The following is a 16,386-nucleotide window of genomic DNA, read 5'->3' on the forward strand; positions in this document are numbered from 1 at the left end:
TATCATTATTATTCCGATGACTATCATTCCATTCAATTATTATTATTACTTTATTAATATTACCACTACCATTATATTATTACTAGTTTAAAATTCTAGGTGGAATTTGCATTGTGCTTCCCTCTACCCCACCCCCCACCATCCTCTCTCAATGAGATAACTTCTGTTATGAATTGGCGCTATATAAATAAAACTGAATTGAATTGCTGGAATAGTTTGTGTATTTTCTATTTGCTTTAATCTCTGAGCTAGCATCCTCCCTGCCTTGTCTCCCATTTCAAAATACAATCTATGCAGACAGAAGAGCAAATCTCTTCAAGCCTCTGCAAGTCTGCCCTAGCATCTCAGACCAAGGTTGGATGGCTGCTCCTCTATGCTCTTGGGTTTAATGTTTAATTGGGGTTTTACCTCACCACACTTTCTTTTCTCTGCTGAGGATAAGCTAATGAACCAGCCCTTGCAGGTAGATTCAAGGGCCTCCCAGACTGTGGCCACATATAATACAGAATCTATCTAGTCTCCACTGTCTAGATTTGCAGGGGTTGGCCAAAGAGATAACATTCTCCAAGTCGATCAGAAGAACTTTGGGAGGTGCTTTTACAGGTCCTTTTCAGCATCTTTGGGCAAAGTGTATGAGGGAGCCTGGGTAAACGATACCGAACCGTGACCTTGGCTTTGTGAAGCAGCTTCTTCACGTTGTTGTATTGGGTGCGTCTCCTCGACTCCTCTGCAGAAAAGTCTTGCTATACTGAGAAGCGCTGGCCATCCCAGGCTAGCTGTTTTTTAGTGGCTGCTCTGATGATGTCTTGTTTGTCTCTCCACCACAATAGGCGTAGGATGATGGGTCAGGGAAGCTGGTCAGGATTAGGCATTGATCTTCGTGTGCGATGTGCATGATCTATCTCTGAGGCCAGCTGGTCGTTCTAGTATGTAGCATAGAATCTTGTCCAACACAGTATAGATATCACCTGCCTCAATACCTTCTTTCAGCCCCACAAGCCTTAAATTGTTACGACGGCTTCTGTTCTCCATGTCATCCATTTTATGCTGTAGAGTCTGAATGTGCTTGATAGTTTTGAATAGCTCAGTGGTGGAGCTCTCTACCTTGTCCTCCAGCTCTCCAGTTCAGCGTTCCGCGTTACTTAATCTGTTCAGCACAGTTGAACAATGTTTCTGACCCATTTAGGGGTGTCTGCCAGCTCATCCTCGTTGTCCACCTGTTGTTGCTCTATTATTTTCCTTTGACCAACACCTGTTGGTCTGAAACAGATTTCCAAACATCATTGTTGCCAATTCAATTCAATTTTACTTATATAGCGCCAATTCATAACAGAAGTTATCTCATTGCGCTTTTCCTATACAGCAGGTCTAGACCGCATTCTTTATAACAAACCAAACAATAAAGGAACAAAAAACAGAGAAAAGTACAGCCCCCTCGACTTCTTCCACCGCAACACAGTCATCGATTAAGGACACTCTTTATCACTGCTGACTTGTTGCAGTTCCACCTAGTTTGGTGACTCCACTGACTGTGCTGCGGTAAGCGTATTGTCTCATTTCTGGTTGCTGGTGTGTTACAGGTAGCATATATTTGATGCTCTAGCTCGTCACAGTTAATTTTGTTCGATTCTTCATTATATAGTGACTAACTATCTGCTATACATTTAAACGTACACTAGTTCTGCTCAAGCACTCATAGCTATCTCCTTCTTTTAGCGACTTTCTCGCTAATCCCACAGTTTACATGCTATTCAGTTTTGCTAGCTACCGTTCTTTAGCTTAACAGCTAGCAATGGCTTCTCTCTCTCCCTCTCACTCTCCTGCTCGGTGTGTCAAATGTTTAGCTATTCCTCTGCCTCCTTTAGTGATAATGGTACATGTAATGAATGTAGTTTATTTGTAGCATTGGAGGCGAGGCTTAGTGAATTGAAAACGCGGTTCCGCACCATGGAAACTCAATCATTAGCTGCTGTAATTAGCCGTCCGAAGGTAGCTGTCCAAAGGAAGCATAGCCCTAAGCAGAAGCCCACGGTTCACCACCAACCTGTTCACGTTTCCAACAAGTTCTCCCCACTCAGCGACACACCCGCTGAGAAACCAATTCTGATTATTGGCAGCTCCATTTTGAGAAACGTGAAGTTAGCGACACCAGCGACCATAGTCAAATGTATTCCTGGGGCCAGGGCGGGCGACGTTGAATCCTATTTAAAATTGCTGGCTAAGGTGAAACGTAAATACAGTAAGATTGTTCACGTCGGCGGTAATGATTCCCAATCAGAGGTCACTAAAGTAAATGTTGAGTCGGTGTGTACATGTGGAACTTTTGTCTCCCTCTTCTGGTCTCACAATTGAGAATGACTTCCGGATGGGAGCCGAAACGTCTTGATTCTGAAAACAGTGTCCAGATGACTACGACTGAAACCTTTTCTACGATAGAACACTCCTCGACGAATGAGGGACTACACCGTCTTACTTTGACCAACTCCTGCAAATCTAGACCGTGGCGACTAAATACATAAATTTTGGGTTTTTTTGTGTTAAATTTAGATTCTGTATTGAGGTGTAGACCAGTTTGAGCATGCATGTCGCCATGTTACCAGCTAAACCAAGATTGTTTGAGTCGTTTTGCTTCTTGCTGTTTCTGGTAATTCATTTGGTTTTAGTAATTACCGAGTGTTTAGACAAGTTACCCAAGTCCGACAATCAAATCTGTGTCCACTAGGTACATTTAGAGCAAATCAAGAAATGCTGGGAGCCGATTTGGCGTGTAGCATGTCATCTTCACCTGTCAGCTCATGTGACTGATGCTATTAAACAATAGTATTTGAATTTAAATATACTTCCATGGTGCTGATTCTACATTAATTATGTGATTTTACATTTTAATATCCATTATTACAACCTTCAATATTGAGTAGAAAAAAAGCGATGGAACGTGATTAATTACAGCGAATTGTGCGATTAATTAGTTGGGGGTTTTTTTTTATAACAGGATGAAATTGTACCAGCGGGCATGGGAACATCAAGTTTACCTCTCCTATTGAGTGAGAGAAATTAACCTTTTGCTTTGACAATATTTTCAAGCTTGACCAAATAAAATCAGTGCAGCTGTTTTAACAAGCAGTTTCCCCGTTATCACTTGCTGCTTTTCTTGCTTTCTCAACACACTGTGACTGTACGGCTTAGCTGTCACTCAGAGATGCTGTTTTACCCACATACTGTACATGATTAGAAAACACACAGCATAAGATTGAATGCAGTTTACTGCTAATAGCTTGGTATTAGATAACACACCTGCACACACTTCTGTAGTAAAATAAAAATAAATCAGCAAATGACAGAGCCTAGGGGTGACCACCACAGACAGCCTGGCACAGTGGTGAGTGAGACATTAGTCCATTGTATTCATGGAACTGATGCTGGGGAATGTGCATTATGCTGAATGTATCATGTGAAAGCAGCTGAAAAGCATCCTAGGTGGTGCTGCAGCTGAGCAAATGAGTGAACTGAAAAGGCACTGCAGCATGTGGTGGCTAGGCATTAATCTATGATGGCCATGGTCATGACAAAATACTGGATAATGTCAATTTCTGTTTGATCTCACCTCCTCTGAAGAACTCATTTCACCGCTGTATTTGTGAAAGTCAATGTCCTCCAAATGCTTTTCTTCCCATCAGCACATTTCAGCTCTGAAATCATCAAACAAAAACAGACTGATCAGAGCAGGAACACCCACTAAAACAGCAATAATGCTGCAGCTAAAAATAATTGTAGCAGGGTTGCAACAATGTCCCCCTTTAAACATAAAATGTCCCATCACTACAACCTCCCTGTGCCCGGTTGTCCACAATAAAACCAGAGGCATATCAAAGCTGTTAGCAGGCTTCTCATTTTTAGATTTTATAAGCTGTATTAACATTTATTTTGTGAGTTAACCAAACTACCAAATGAACAATTACCTAGTAAATGTGCATCATAAAGATGTATTATCTTCTTTGGGTTTGGAGAAAATAATTTACTAAAAAGTAAACCTCATCTACTTGCTAAGATCTGGGACCCTTTCAAAACATACTGGGTCGATCAACATTGACACCCTTTTTCTGTCCACTTTATGTTAAGTATTTAGCAATTTTATTTTATTGTTTTAATTTTTTTATTACTTATTTTCTGAATTTAATTGTTCATTTATATATTCTTTTTTAGGTACACCTGTACAATCTAATGCGATTCAATCCAACTGTTCTGCCATAAAGTAGGGCTGGGTGATTAATCAAATTTTATTTTCAATTACGATTTTGACTTCCAACAATTATGAAAACAAGTTAACTGAGATAAAACGATTATTGTGCAGCATGTCGTTTCGCAATGTCATTCTCATTTTGTCCTGCATTATAAATCCAGCACACCCCTTTCCTTTACGGTGGTGCGCTTTCACCCCTCCCTAAAACCCCAAACTCACTCTCATCCAGGCAGTGGCATGTTTAGTTAAGCTCGAACCAGGATGACAGAGAGAGTGCCTTTTGTCAACAAAACAGGTAAAATGAATTCAGTTGTTTGGAAAAACTTTGGTTTCAAGGAGTCCGACAAGGAATAAAAAGAAATACTGTGCAAGATTTGTTACACAGTGGTGTCTGCTCCACAAGGAATTTGTTCAATTATTTGAAATTCAATCAGAAAGTGGTCTATGACCAATTCAATTCAATTTTACTTATATAGCGCCAATTCATAACAGAAGTTATCTCATTGCGCTTTTCCTATATAGCAGGTCTAGACCGCATTCTTTATAACAAACCAAACAATAAAGGAACAAAAAACAGAGAAAAGTACAGCCCCCTCGACTTCTTCCACCGCAACACAGTCATCGATTAAGGACATTCTTTATCACTGCTGACTTGTTGCAGTTCCACCTAGTTTGGTGACTCCACTGACTGCTGCGGTAAGCGTATTGTCTCATTTCTGGTTGCTGGTGTGTTACAGGTAGCATATATTTGCTGCTCTAGCTCATCACAGTTAATTTTGTTCGATTCTTCATTATAGTGACTAACTATCTGCTTTAGTGATAATGGCACATGTAATAAATGTAGTTTATTTGTAGCATTGGAGGCGAGGCTTAGTGAATTGGAAACGCGGTTCCGCACCATGGAAACTCAATCATTAGCTGCTGTAATTAGCCGTCCGAAGGTAGCTGTCCAAAGGAAGCATAGCCCTAAGCAGAAGCCCACGGTTCACCACCAACCTGTTCACGTTTCCAACAAGTTCTCCCCACTCAGCGACACACCCGCTGAGAAACCAATTCTGATTATTGGCAGCTCCATTTTGAGAAACGTGAAGTTAGCGACACCAGCGACCATAGTCAAATGTATTCCTGGGGCCAGAGCGGGCGACGTTGAATCCTATTTAAAATTGCTGGCTAAGGTGAAACGTAAATACAGTAAGATTGTTCACGTCGGCAGTAATGATTCCCAATCGGAGGTCACTAAAGTAAATGTTGAGTCGGTGTGTACATATGCAAAGACAATGTCGGACTCTGTAGTTTTCTCTGGGCCCCTGCCAAACCTGACCAGTGATGACATGTTTAGCCGCATGTCTTCTTTCCGCCGCTGACTGTCGAGGTGTGTGAGAATTAATAATTTAAATGAAGGTTGCTTGCCTATTATATTAATACCATGTTGAAACTTCTGTACACACATACACACACACAGGACACGAGGCTTAACAATTCAAAGTGTTGTCCTGCAGACTTGCTGACTGCAGGGAAAAGTTGATTAGCTGTTGCAAACAGGCTTACATTTATACAAAGAAACAGGGAGATCAGAAAGAACATCATGTACTGAGGACAGTATGTATTGTGACATGACCATGACAGGAAAAGTATCAGTTGTGGGGAACGAAGCAGAGAGTTTAGCAGGTTACAAACTGAGGGAGTGTAGGATTCCTCCCCAAGGGCGCTGTCCCCCCCCCAGAATGGTGGAATCGTGTGCCAATAGGCTGGACCAGCCTGTGCACCACCGAAGGGAGAGCTAAGCCTAAACCTCAGCTCCTCCCCACCTCTGTAGAAACCTATCAGATAGTTGCACATTCTTATTTAAAACTCTGTGTAATGTTAAGAAGAGCACTCTTTCCTACGATGTTGACTACAGATTAACAGGTTGCTGACTGTGGTTTTCTGAATAGAAAAGATCCTTGTACAAGATATGTTTTGATTCTCCAATGTTTTAATAAATGCCAAATTAAGGAATAGCTTCTCTCCAGACTTTTCTTTTGCAAATAAACGAACACGCTGACAGGTGGTGTCCAGCAAACGATGTGGGCTTTGTAGATAATTGGCGGACTTTCAGGGGAAGACCTGGTCTGATTAGGAGAGACAGTGTTCATCGTACTTTGGATGGAGCAGCTCTCATATCTAGAAATCTGAGTTTATTACTGGATCTAAACCATGACAACTCAGAGTTGAGACCAGGAGGCAGAGTTGCAGTCCTACACACTTCTCTGCGCTTCCAGAGCAGTTACCCAACCAAAACTCCTTAGTGAGGGTGTCTGCCCCCCGACCACTTAAATTAATAAAACCAAAAGTTAACGGAAGAGGAGTTATACATACAAACCTAAACAAAATTACCACAGCTGAAATAGCACAACAAAATAGGAGAATTTAATGTGGACTCTTAAACATCAGATCTCTGTCATCTAAAGCTGTACTGGTGAACGAATTAATATCAGAGTATCATATTGACTTATTCTGTCTTACTGAAACCTGGCTGGGTCATGAAGAATATGTTAGCCTAATTGAATCCACTCTGCCCAGTCATATTAATACTCACATTCCTCAAGGCACCGGCCGAGGAGGTCGAGTTGCAGCCATCTTCGACTCAAGCCTATTGATCAACCCTAAACCTAAACTAAATTATAACTCATTCAAAAGCCTTGTTCTTAGTCTTTCACACCCAACCTGGAAAACACGACAGCCAATTCTATTTGTTATAGTGTGCCGCGCTCCTGGACCTTATTCTGAGTTTTTCTCAAGTTTGGTCCTTAAAACAGATAGTCATTATTGTAGGTGATTTCAATATTTATGTGGATGTTGGTAATGATAGCCTTAGTACTGTGTTTATCTCATTATTAGATTCACTTGGCTTTGTCAGAGTGTACATAAACTCAATCATTGTTTTGACCACACCCTCGACCTCGTTCTGGTATATGGCATTGAAATTGAACATTTAAAAGCCTTTCCACAGAATCCTTTATCGAACCATTATTAAATAACTTTTGAACTATTACTGGACTACACGCCATTAGGCAAAAACTCCTATTCTAGATGTCTCTCCCTTCATCCAGGGGTTTCAGCCAACTATAGACCTATATCTAACCTTCCCTTTCTTTCTAAGATCCTTAAGAAAGCAGTCGCCAATCAGTTGTGTGACTTTCTAAATAACAATAGTTTATTTGAGGATTTTCAGTCAGGATTTAGAGTGCATCATAGCACAGAGACAGCACTGGTGAAAATTACAAATTACCTTTTAATTGCATTAGATAATGGACTTGTCTCTGTACTTGTCTTGTTAGATCTTAGTGCTGCATTTGACACCATTGACCATCACATTCTATTATAGAGACTGGAACATTCAGTTGGTATTAAAGGAACTGCACTAAGCTGGTTTAAATCCCATCTATCAGATTGATCTCAGTTTGTACATGTTAACGGTGAGTCCTCTGTGCACGCCAAAGTTAGTCACAGAGTTCCACAAGGTTCTGTGCTTGGACCGATTCTATTCACCTTACATTTGCTTTTTTTTGGCAATATTATTAGAAAACACTCCATAAACATTCATTGCTATGCGGATGGGAGGCAAGCTTGAAGCTAAACTTCAAGCCTGCCTGAAGGACAAAAAATCTGGATGACCTGCAATATTCTGATGTTCAAAACTTTAGTTTTTATACTTGGCCCCAAACACCTCTGAGACACATTATCTAAAGATATAGTTGCTCTAGATAGCATTGATTAGGATTTATCCTTTAACTCCCACATGAAACAAACTTCAAGGACTGCCTTCTTTCACCTACGTAACATTGCAAAAGTCAGGCACATCCGGTCTAAAAATGATGCCGAAAAACTAGTGCATGCATTTGTTACTTCTAGGCTGGATTATTGCAATTCCTTATTATCAGGCTGCCCAAATAAGTCCCTTAAGACTCTCCAGTTGATCCAGAATCCTGCGGCACGTGTACAAACAAGAACTAGGAAAAGTGATCATATTTCTCCAATATTAGCTTCGCTACCCCCCCCCAAAGCTCTTATTGGTCAGGCACCATTGTATCTTAAAGAGCTCATCATACCTTATTACCTGACTAGAACACTGCGCTCCCAGGATGCAGGGTTACTTGTGGTTCCTAGAGTCTCCAAAAGTAGATTGGGAGCCAGAGCCTTCAGTTATCAAGCTCCTCTCTTGTGGAATCAGATCCCAGTTTGGGTTCAGAAGGCAGACACCATCTCCACATTTAAGAGTAGGCTTAAGACTTTCCTCTTTGATAAAGCATATAGTTAGGGCTGGCTTAGGTGAGTCCTGAACCATCCCTTAGTTATGCTGCTATAGGCTTAGACTATCAGAATCAGAAATACTTTATTGATCCCAGAGGGGAAACTCTTTTGTTACAGCTGTTCACTATCACGTCAGTGCACACAGGAATAGAAGTTCTAAGCAATCAAATATAATACACTATAATACAGGCAAGATCAGGATTTGTCCTTTAACTCCCACATAAAACAAGGACTGCCTAGACTGCCGGGAGACTTCCCATGGTGCACCTCTCTCCCTCTCCATCTGTATGCATTTTTATCCCATTACAGCATGTAACTAACTTGACATCTTCTCTTTTTGTGCTTTCTCATCTCTCTCCTCTCTTCTTCTGTCGCTTTCAGCAGGTATTTCTAGCTCCGGCGCTGCAGAGTCTGGATCTGTGGTTGTGAACCGTCTGCTGCCCCTGTGTTCCTGCTCGACAACTGCTACTACAGTTATTATTGGCTTTGTTACTATTATTGTCATTACTCCTATGACTATCATCCCTAGTATTATTACTTTATTAATATTAACACTACAATTACATTATTGCTATTTTAAAATTATAGGTAGAATTTGCACCCCATCCCCTTCATTGAGTCTGGTTCTGTCCGAGGTTTCTGCTTCTTAAAAGAGAAGTTTTTTCTTGCCACTGTCGCCAAATGCTTGCTCATGGTGGGATTTGTTGGGTCTCTGTAAATAATATTATAAAGAGTACGGTCTGGACCTGCTCTATAGGAAAAGTGCAATGAGATAACTGTTAAGAATTGACGCTATATAAATAAAATTGAATTGAACTACTCTAAGTGCGATAAAGCCTTCACAAGTAAAAAGCCAGTAAGAGTAATTTATCAAAACACCTGTTCAACAAGCATAATCTTGCAACTGTTATGACCAAAGTCTCCCATCAACAGTATATTTACACAACAAAAGCAAGCTTGTTACCGTGTGTTCACACAGAACACAAAGCGAATTTTCGCCTCGTATTACTTGTGCGAGTTTGACCGCAGGATCATTGAACCCATGAACCCAAAATAAACTAATTTTGCTGCGAGTTTGGATCAATCAGGGCTATGCTATGCTAGCTTGGTTCATAGTAAAGTACAACTGATAGCTGGAATCAAGTAACAGACAGAATTTACCAAACAGTCCGACTTCCTCGCTTACTTTTCTGCAAGCAATCTCCTTTTTTGTCCGGTCTCTAAATATGAAGTAGTATCAAAGAGCTCTGCGTGACCACAGACGGCTACGATAACGACAGTGGAGGTCGACACCTCCGTAGCACGCTACTGCAGACAGGTTCAGGAGAAGCGAGTGAAGATGAATCCACTTTTTAATCCCAAAAGTTAAAAAAAAAAAACTCTTAGCTCTAATCCTGCTAGTAAACGGCTCCGGATCAGAGCAGAATCCGGTGTCACTCCGGGTGTTCATTAGAGTCAGTGTTTTGATGTCAAGAATATTTATTTTATTTTGAATTTTACATTTGTTTCTGGGGAGATATTAGATACACTGATATGGAATTTCAGGGCCGATATCGATAACCGATACTGTGTGTTGTGGCTGATATGATAACCGATAAGATTACTCTTAGAAAAGCAAAAATGTGAAGATGACAATAAATATATTTTCAGATTTTATATTTTGAGTTTATTTTCTAATGCACACCAATATTTAGAGAGTCTTCATCATCCCTAGAATACAGAATACATTTACAATCCAGTTTTTTTCAACTCAGAAACATTGCAAAAATCAGACCATTATTATTGGCTTTTGATTTAGAACATATCATTCACGCCTTCATTTTTTCCCATCTTGACTTCTGCAATGCCCTTTTCACTTGCGTTAGTCAAACTGCCCTGGAACGTCTTCAGCTTGTACAAAATGCAGCAGCTAGGCTTTTAACTAGGACTGGCCGTAGATCACTCCTATTTGCACATTTTAGAGTGGCCTTTTATTGTGACCAGTCCAAGGCGTCATAATCATGCTGTTTAATCAGCATCTTGATATGCCACACCTGTCAGGTGGATGGATTCTCTTGGCAAACGAGAAGTGCCCAATAAAACGGATTGTAACAAATTTATGAACAAAATTTGAGAGAAATAAACCTTTTGTGTGCATTGAAGAAGTCTTAGATCTTTTCTTCAGCTCATGAAAAATGGAAACAAATGAAAAATGGAAACAAAAACAAAAGTTTAAATACATTAAAATTTTTGTTGAGTGCATGTATGTTGTGTTTGTATGTAGAGCAGACTAAAAATGCTTTCTACTAAATACATCTGTCTGAATTGGCAGACTATTTTTCTATGGTTTTGAACCTCAAAGCTCCAATGTAATCATTTCTAAAATTCTAAACTAAAATAAGATTTAACACAAACATATTACATGTCAAATAGATTGCTAAATGAAGGATATAAATTATACTATGTACTACTTTGAACGGTGCAGCAGGGATATGGTAAAGTTGCCATAGATAGATAGAGCCATACCTGCTGATTCAGATCTTGGCTGCAGTCCAAAGTGTAGTGTAGTCAGGTCAATCTGCCAAAAGAAAACAGATAATGCAAAGTAAACTTGATGTCAAAGTGTCTCTGCAGCGCTCTGAAGCAATCAAAGTGTCAATGAGTAGGCTATAAGATAAGGTGTCCATAGGGGTTGCCCTGTCTGTGTCCACACCCTCTTCAGTCATTTTCTTTATCAATGAGAAAACTCAACCATCTCTTTAGAGGAGACAAGGCACTGTCGAAGCTTCCTTAAGGGCTCCCTTATTTTGGAAAATACACTGGAAATAATTTCTTGGAGCCTTACACTAAACTGAGGACATGAGGAGCATCCAGAAAGATCTCCAATGAGGCACTGTTTCAACTGTTGAAAAACAGAAAAAGAAAAATTCAGTCCAACACACAACCATTATTGCTTTGATTCAAAACTCACTCACTAAATGGACAAAAATATGTGTCGCACATCCCATCCATACGACTGACAGGCATCTGCCTCATTTGACTGCACTACATTCATTTCAGCACCTTTTTACAACGGAGCCCGCTAAGGCCTTGTTCAGACCACTCACGCGGGTCCCGTGAAATATGACAGCTAGTAGCTTGGAAAATAGCGCTTTGTGGTAGAGATAGTCATCTATTCCTATAAAAGGTACAAGACGGGTGTGTAGTTTATTAGAATAGTTTAAACCCTCCAGCCAGTCTCTATCAAAAACAATGACAGCATTGGAAAACCTGTACTTTACGAGTGTAAGATTGACACACATACTGAATTACGTCCCTTCAGTTAACATTACTAAAGGCCTTTGAACTGCATTCCAAAAAGCTAAGACAGGAGGAAACTTGCTGTCACTTTGACAGCTAGCTATATAGGCCAAAGTTGTTTTTTAATGCAAAAAGTGATATTTGCGGATGAATAGACACAAAACAACAATAGCACATTACAGAAACAAATAAGCTGCATGTTTTGTGCACTATAGCCTCTACAGAGCTGTTTCATTTGAATTAGCAATCCTATTTTGAAAGTGCTTCTAATGTCTTTTTTTTTCTTTCTTTCTTTTTTTGAGTGTGGTTTGGGTTTGAGGGTGTGACAAAAAAGTGACAAACATAAGACATCATGGACAGACATACAGACAATAACAAAGCAGTTCCAATGATGAATGTCAGAATCAGAATCAGAATCAGAAATACTTTATTGATCCCCGTAGGGAAACTCTTTGTTTGATTTTTCTTTTTCTGTTTTTCAACAGTTGAAACAGTGCCTCATTGTGATGATATGATAAAAGGAAGTAAGCAGAGATTAGGTTAGATTAAGTTGGGTATGTGTTGATAATGTGTGTGTGTGTGTGTGTGTGTGTGTGTGTGTGTGTGTGTGTGTGTGTGTGTGTGTGTTTGGATGTTAGTATGAGGGAGTGCATCTGTGTTTAATGATCAGGTTAGTGTGTAGAGTAAGGCACGTGTGGCCGAGAAAAAAAAGAGGGACATAGTGTTAATAAATGATGATGTTACGACGATAGAATAATAATAATAATAATAATAATAATTATATATAACAATATGATAATATAATAATCACTATATACAGTACAATATAATAACCATTATTCTTTTTTCCTTTTTTGTTAGTTTAGTTTTAAGTTTTTGTTTTTTTTCCCTCTTGAAGAGGAAGGGAGATAGGTAGGTGTTCATTCCTTTAGGGATCATTGTAACTGATAATAATAATAATAATAGTAAAATACCATGAAACTGTGATATTTAGTGAAACGGTATTGTACCGTGAAAATCTCTAACCCTATACGCAACGTGACATTATCCAGCAAGCCGCTGTGTTGACCAATCATATACACGCAAGCAAACATTCCTGGTAGATTACTTTGTGATGTGAACGTTGTAGTTCTACTGTTTATCTCCCATATCGGTTCAACTGATCCTGCAGAAACAACGCAATGTCCAGCAGATCGGAATGGGCTTTCCGTCTGAACAATAGCAAAGTCCTGAGGTGCCTGCGCAAAGTCAACAAACTAATAACAATACCATTTAAATTACTTAAGGCCTAGGTTTGGTCTCAACTTTGGTAGGCACACAACCATATGATTTCTGTAAGCCCACAGCTAGGCAAGTGGCGTTTGTGCTGTATGGTCAAATTTAAATTAGGGGGTGGTGTGCAGGTGTGGCGCTGTCCACAGTACTGAAACTGAGCAGAGTAGGGCGACAGACAGGCCAACAGCTGTCACTTAGCTCGGTTTCTTAGCCTGCTTGCTTTGCATGGTTGTAAATATAACTTTTGGCCCTGATTCCATTTCCCCCCCATTGTAGCAGCACTCCACAGACAGAAGGGAAACACCGTGAAGGGACAGTCAACGAGAGAGAGAGAGCTGTTTCTAACCCCCTTCGCTTTTCCAGCAGTCGGTTCTGCTCGAGGTTTCTGCCTCTTAAAGGAAGTTTTTCCTTGCCACTGTGGCCAAGTGCTTGCTCATGGTGGGATTTGTTGGCTCTCTGTAAATAATATTATAAAGAGTACGGTCTAGACCTGCTCTATAGAAAAATGCAATGAGATTTTTCTGGTCTCGAGAAGCTGCAGCATTTATTAACTGACACACTGTAACCTACACTGTACATTTACTGCCAGACTGACAACTTACTGCTGATCTTTTCCTCTGCTCCATACACCACACTCGCTACGCACATATGTGGTTGTTTTATTAGCCTACAACAAGGAGACAAGCTTTTACTGCACTTCTGAGCTCGGTCTTAGAATGATCTGTTCTGCCCGACCTGGTAAATTGTGCAGCCGTAGCGCAGCTAGGTAGAAGACACACCAAATTGTAAATGCATGGTAGGCTACAGACACCAGAATGATCGAATATGACTTCACTCCAAACATAATGCGAACGAGTTTGCTCAAATATTGGTAGGGACAATTCTGTCCTCCAAAAGGGACATGTCCCTACCATCCATTTGCAAACCTACGCCCTTGATATTACTTAAAGACAGGAGTATCTCCCAATGTCTCAAACCCAAACCAAAATAAAACTGTATTGAACCAAACAGGCGGGATGTTTGCGTCCATGAAATAGAGCTAAACGAGCGCTTCTCGCAGGATTTTGAGGTATCTCGTTAATTCAGAAAAATAGAGCAGGATTTTTTTTTGTGAATGCATTACGCTTCCATATATTTCTCCTTACTATTTGTCAAACATCTTGACAATCATCTCTTTATTAAAAACCTGCATTATTCTTTATTTATACAGTGTACAGATCAGTCAAACTATATTTGGACTTCATTGCTCAGATGCTGAATACACATGAGCCATTTCTACTGACAGAATCCGTTACATTTACATCCGTTTTTTATAGTTATTTGCGTCTGCATTTATTGATTTTCTTTTTGTAAATTCATTATTTAGTAATCCAGATTACAATGAGAATGTCTTTGACTTTGTATAATTATTTATTAGCCCAAATGTATGGACGCACAGGGATTTTCAGACTGACTTAATGAAAATGACAACATTCAATTAAAATGTGTTTACTGCTGAACAACAGACTCTCCTCCTCTCCCTGACTATAATATTTATGATACCGATTAAAAGGGGAAATAAAGCTGATTCTGATTCTTCTGATTCTACACTGTGTGGTGCGCTCACTTTATGTCTGATGTTACTGATATTCCTGTAGATTAAAAATTCATTCACGTTTCTTTTCTCAACCAAAATCTTAATTCCAGTCTGCTGTTATTACACCCGATACATACATATGCCCCACATCGACATTTCGCGTGATTTTCTTGTAATATCGCGATCATTTAATCCAGTCTCGGATTTTTACGAGTGGAATAACGCTCATCTTAATAATAATAATAATAATAATAATAATAATAATCAGTACATCTGGTCCGAGGTCAGTTGTGCAGTTTGTGCACCCTCACGGCGACATGGCGTCAGTCTGGGACAAACACGTCTTGTGGTGTGAGCAGAACAGCAAAGACCTGTAGACTGCACGTGGCTTAAGGCTCGGCTCATTAATACACAACTTTCAACTATATAGCTCATATTGTAACACGTGTGTAAGTTTTGTCAAAAATAACACATTGTTAACAGACTAAATCCGAAGAACATCCACGTACCTCTTTACAACAAACAACCAGGCTCACCTAGCACGGGGCTAACTTAACACAGTAGCGGCCTAGCATAAGTTAGCAGTGAGGAGCCGCTACACTCAGGACTATCACTTACTGCTGCCAGGCTAATCCACACAACACAAACCAGTGGAACAGGTAACCTTTTCTCTTCGTCTGTCTCTCTTTAGCTAGTATTGTTGCCAAGTCCTTCTTCTTCTTCTTCTTCTTCTTCTTCTTCTTCTTCTTCTTTGATGTTTTACGGCATTGCTGCCACCTTCAGGTTTTATTCTCCCTTGTGTCCATTAATGTTACAGCTGTCTTTCCAGTCCAGTCTTTCTTAAAAAACTAAATAACCGTTTGCTCCCTGGACCACTGTCTCCACACTCTGATAGACTTGATAGATCTACTGTCTCCGCCTCATGGCACAGATCTGAAAGACCTGCTGGATGTTTTCCTGTGATTCAATTCAGTTTGATTTATACAGCGCCAGTTCATAACAGAAATTATCTCACTGCACTTTTCCTACAGAGCAGGTCTAGACCGAACTCTTTATAATATTAATTACAGAGAGCCAACAAATCCCATGAATGATGATTGAAGTGTACTGTTAAGGCTGCTGTGCCCAGTTCTCTGCTTGCTTATTATTAATTGCTCTTTCTGTTTTGTTCCTCTCCTTCTTAACACATCTGCTCTGCTTTGGATTGAGTGTAAATGTCTCCCCTTTATTGTGTCATCCCCGTGCCGTTGATTTACCTTTCTGCACACTGCCTTTCCCCTCTGATTTTGATCATTTAATGTTGATTTCAACATTTCCTTTTTTTACTGCTTCTTTTGCCAGTTTGTCTGCTCTCGTTTCCCAGGACACCTGAATGTGCTGGGACCCACATGAAGGTGATGTTTTTCTTGCCTAACTATTCTCCAGTTATTAAACAAGATTTCATAAAGCAGATCCTGATGACTTCTGGCTGCATCTGTCTTGATGCTTGCAAGGGCCGACGCAGAATCACTACATATTAAAATCTTGCTGCAACTAACCTGTTCAGTCCATTCTAATACCATCAACACGGCAAACAATTCAGCAGTGTTCACATTCAAACAATCAGATCCTGCTAAATCCCACCTGCTAACACAGCAGCTGTGGATCCTTTGATCCATATGTGAAAATCTGAACACTGTCTTTATATTCACGGTCCCTATAACTCTAGTATTCACTGGTTAAA

The 16,386-nt window shown here is 40.0% G+C and overlaps 1 protein-coding gene across 16 annotated transcripts in view; it reads right to left on the reverse strand.

Moving 5' to 3' along the window:
• The window catches only part of LOC122871116 (zinc finger protein 239-like), a 63,959-nt gene extending 48,399 nt beyond the window's left edge, over positions 1-15,560 (reverse strand). For 7 of the 16 annotated variants that reach the window (XM_044185828.1, XM_044185839.1, XM_044185849.1 and 4 more), the window contains exons 1-3: positions 15,173-15,560; positions 11,039-11,090; positions 3,605-3,689 (exon numbers count right to left, since the gene is read on the reverse strand). In XM_044185828.1, the coding sequence (XP_044041763.1) occupies positions 3,605-3,622 (18 nt within the window). In that variant the 5' untranslated portion in view covers positions 3,623-3,689; positions 11,039-11,090; positions 15,173-15,560. Of the gene's footprint in view, positions 1-3,604; positions 3,690-11,038; positions 11,091-11,357; positions 11,415-15,172 lie in introns of all 16 variants that reach the window. The other 9 variants (XM_044185903.1, XM_044185885.1, XM_044185892.1 and 6 more) reach the window with 6 other exon arrangements.
• Positions 15,561-16,386: the final 826 nt, after the last annotated feature.

The sequence above is a fragment of the Siniperca chuatsi genome, linkage group LG3, assembly GCF_020085105.1.
Source record: "Siniperca chuatsi isolate FFG_IHB_CAS linkage group LG3, ASM2008510v1, whole genome shotgun sequence".
NCBI lineage: Eukaryota > Metazoa > Chordata > Actinopteri > Centrarchiformes > Sinipercidae > Siniperca > Siniperca chuatsi.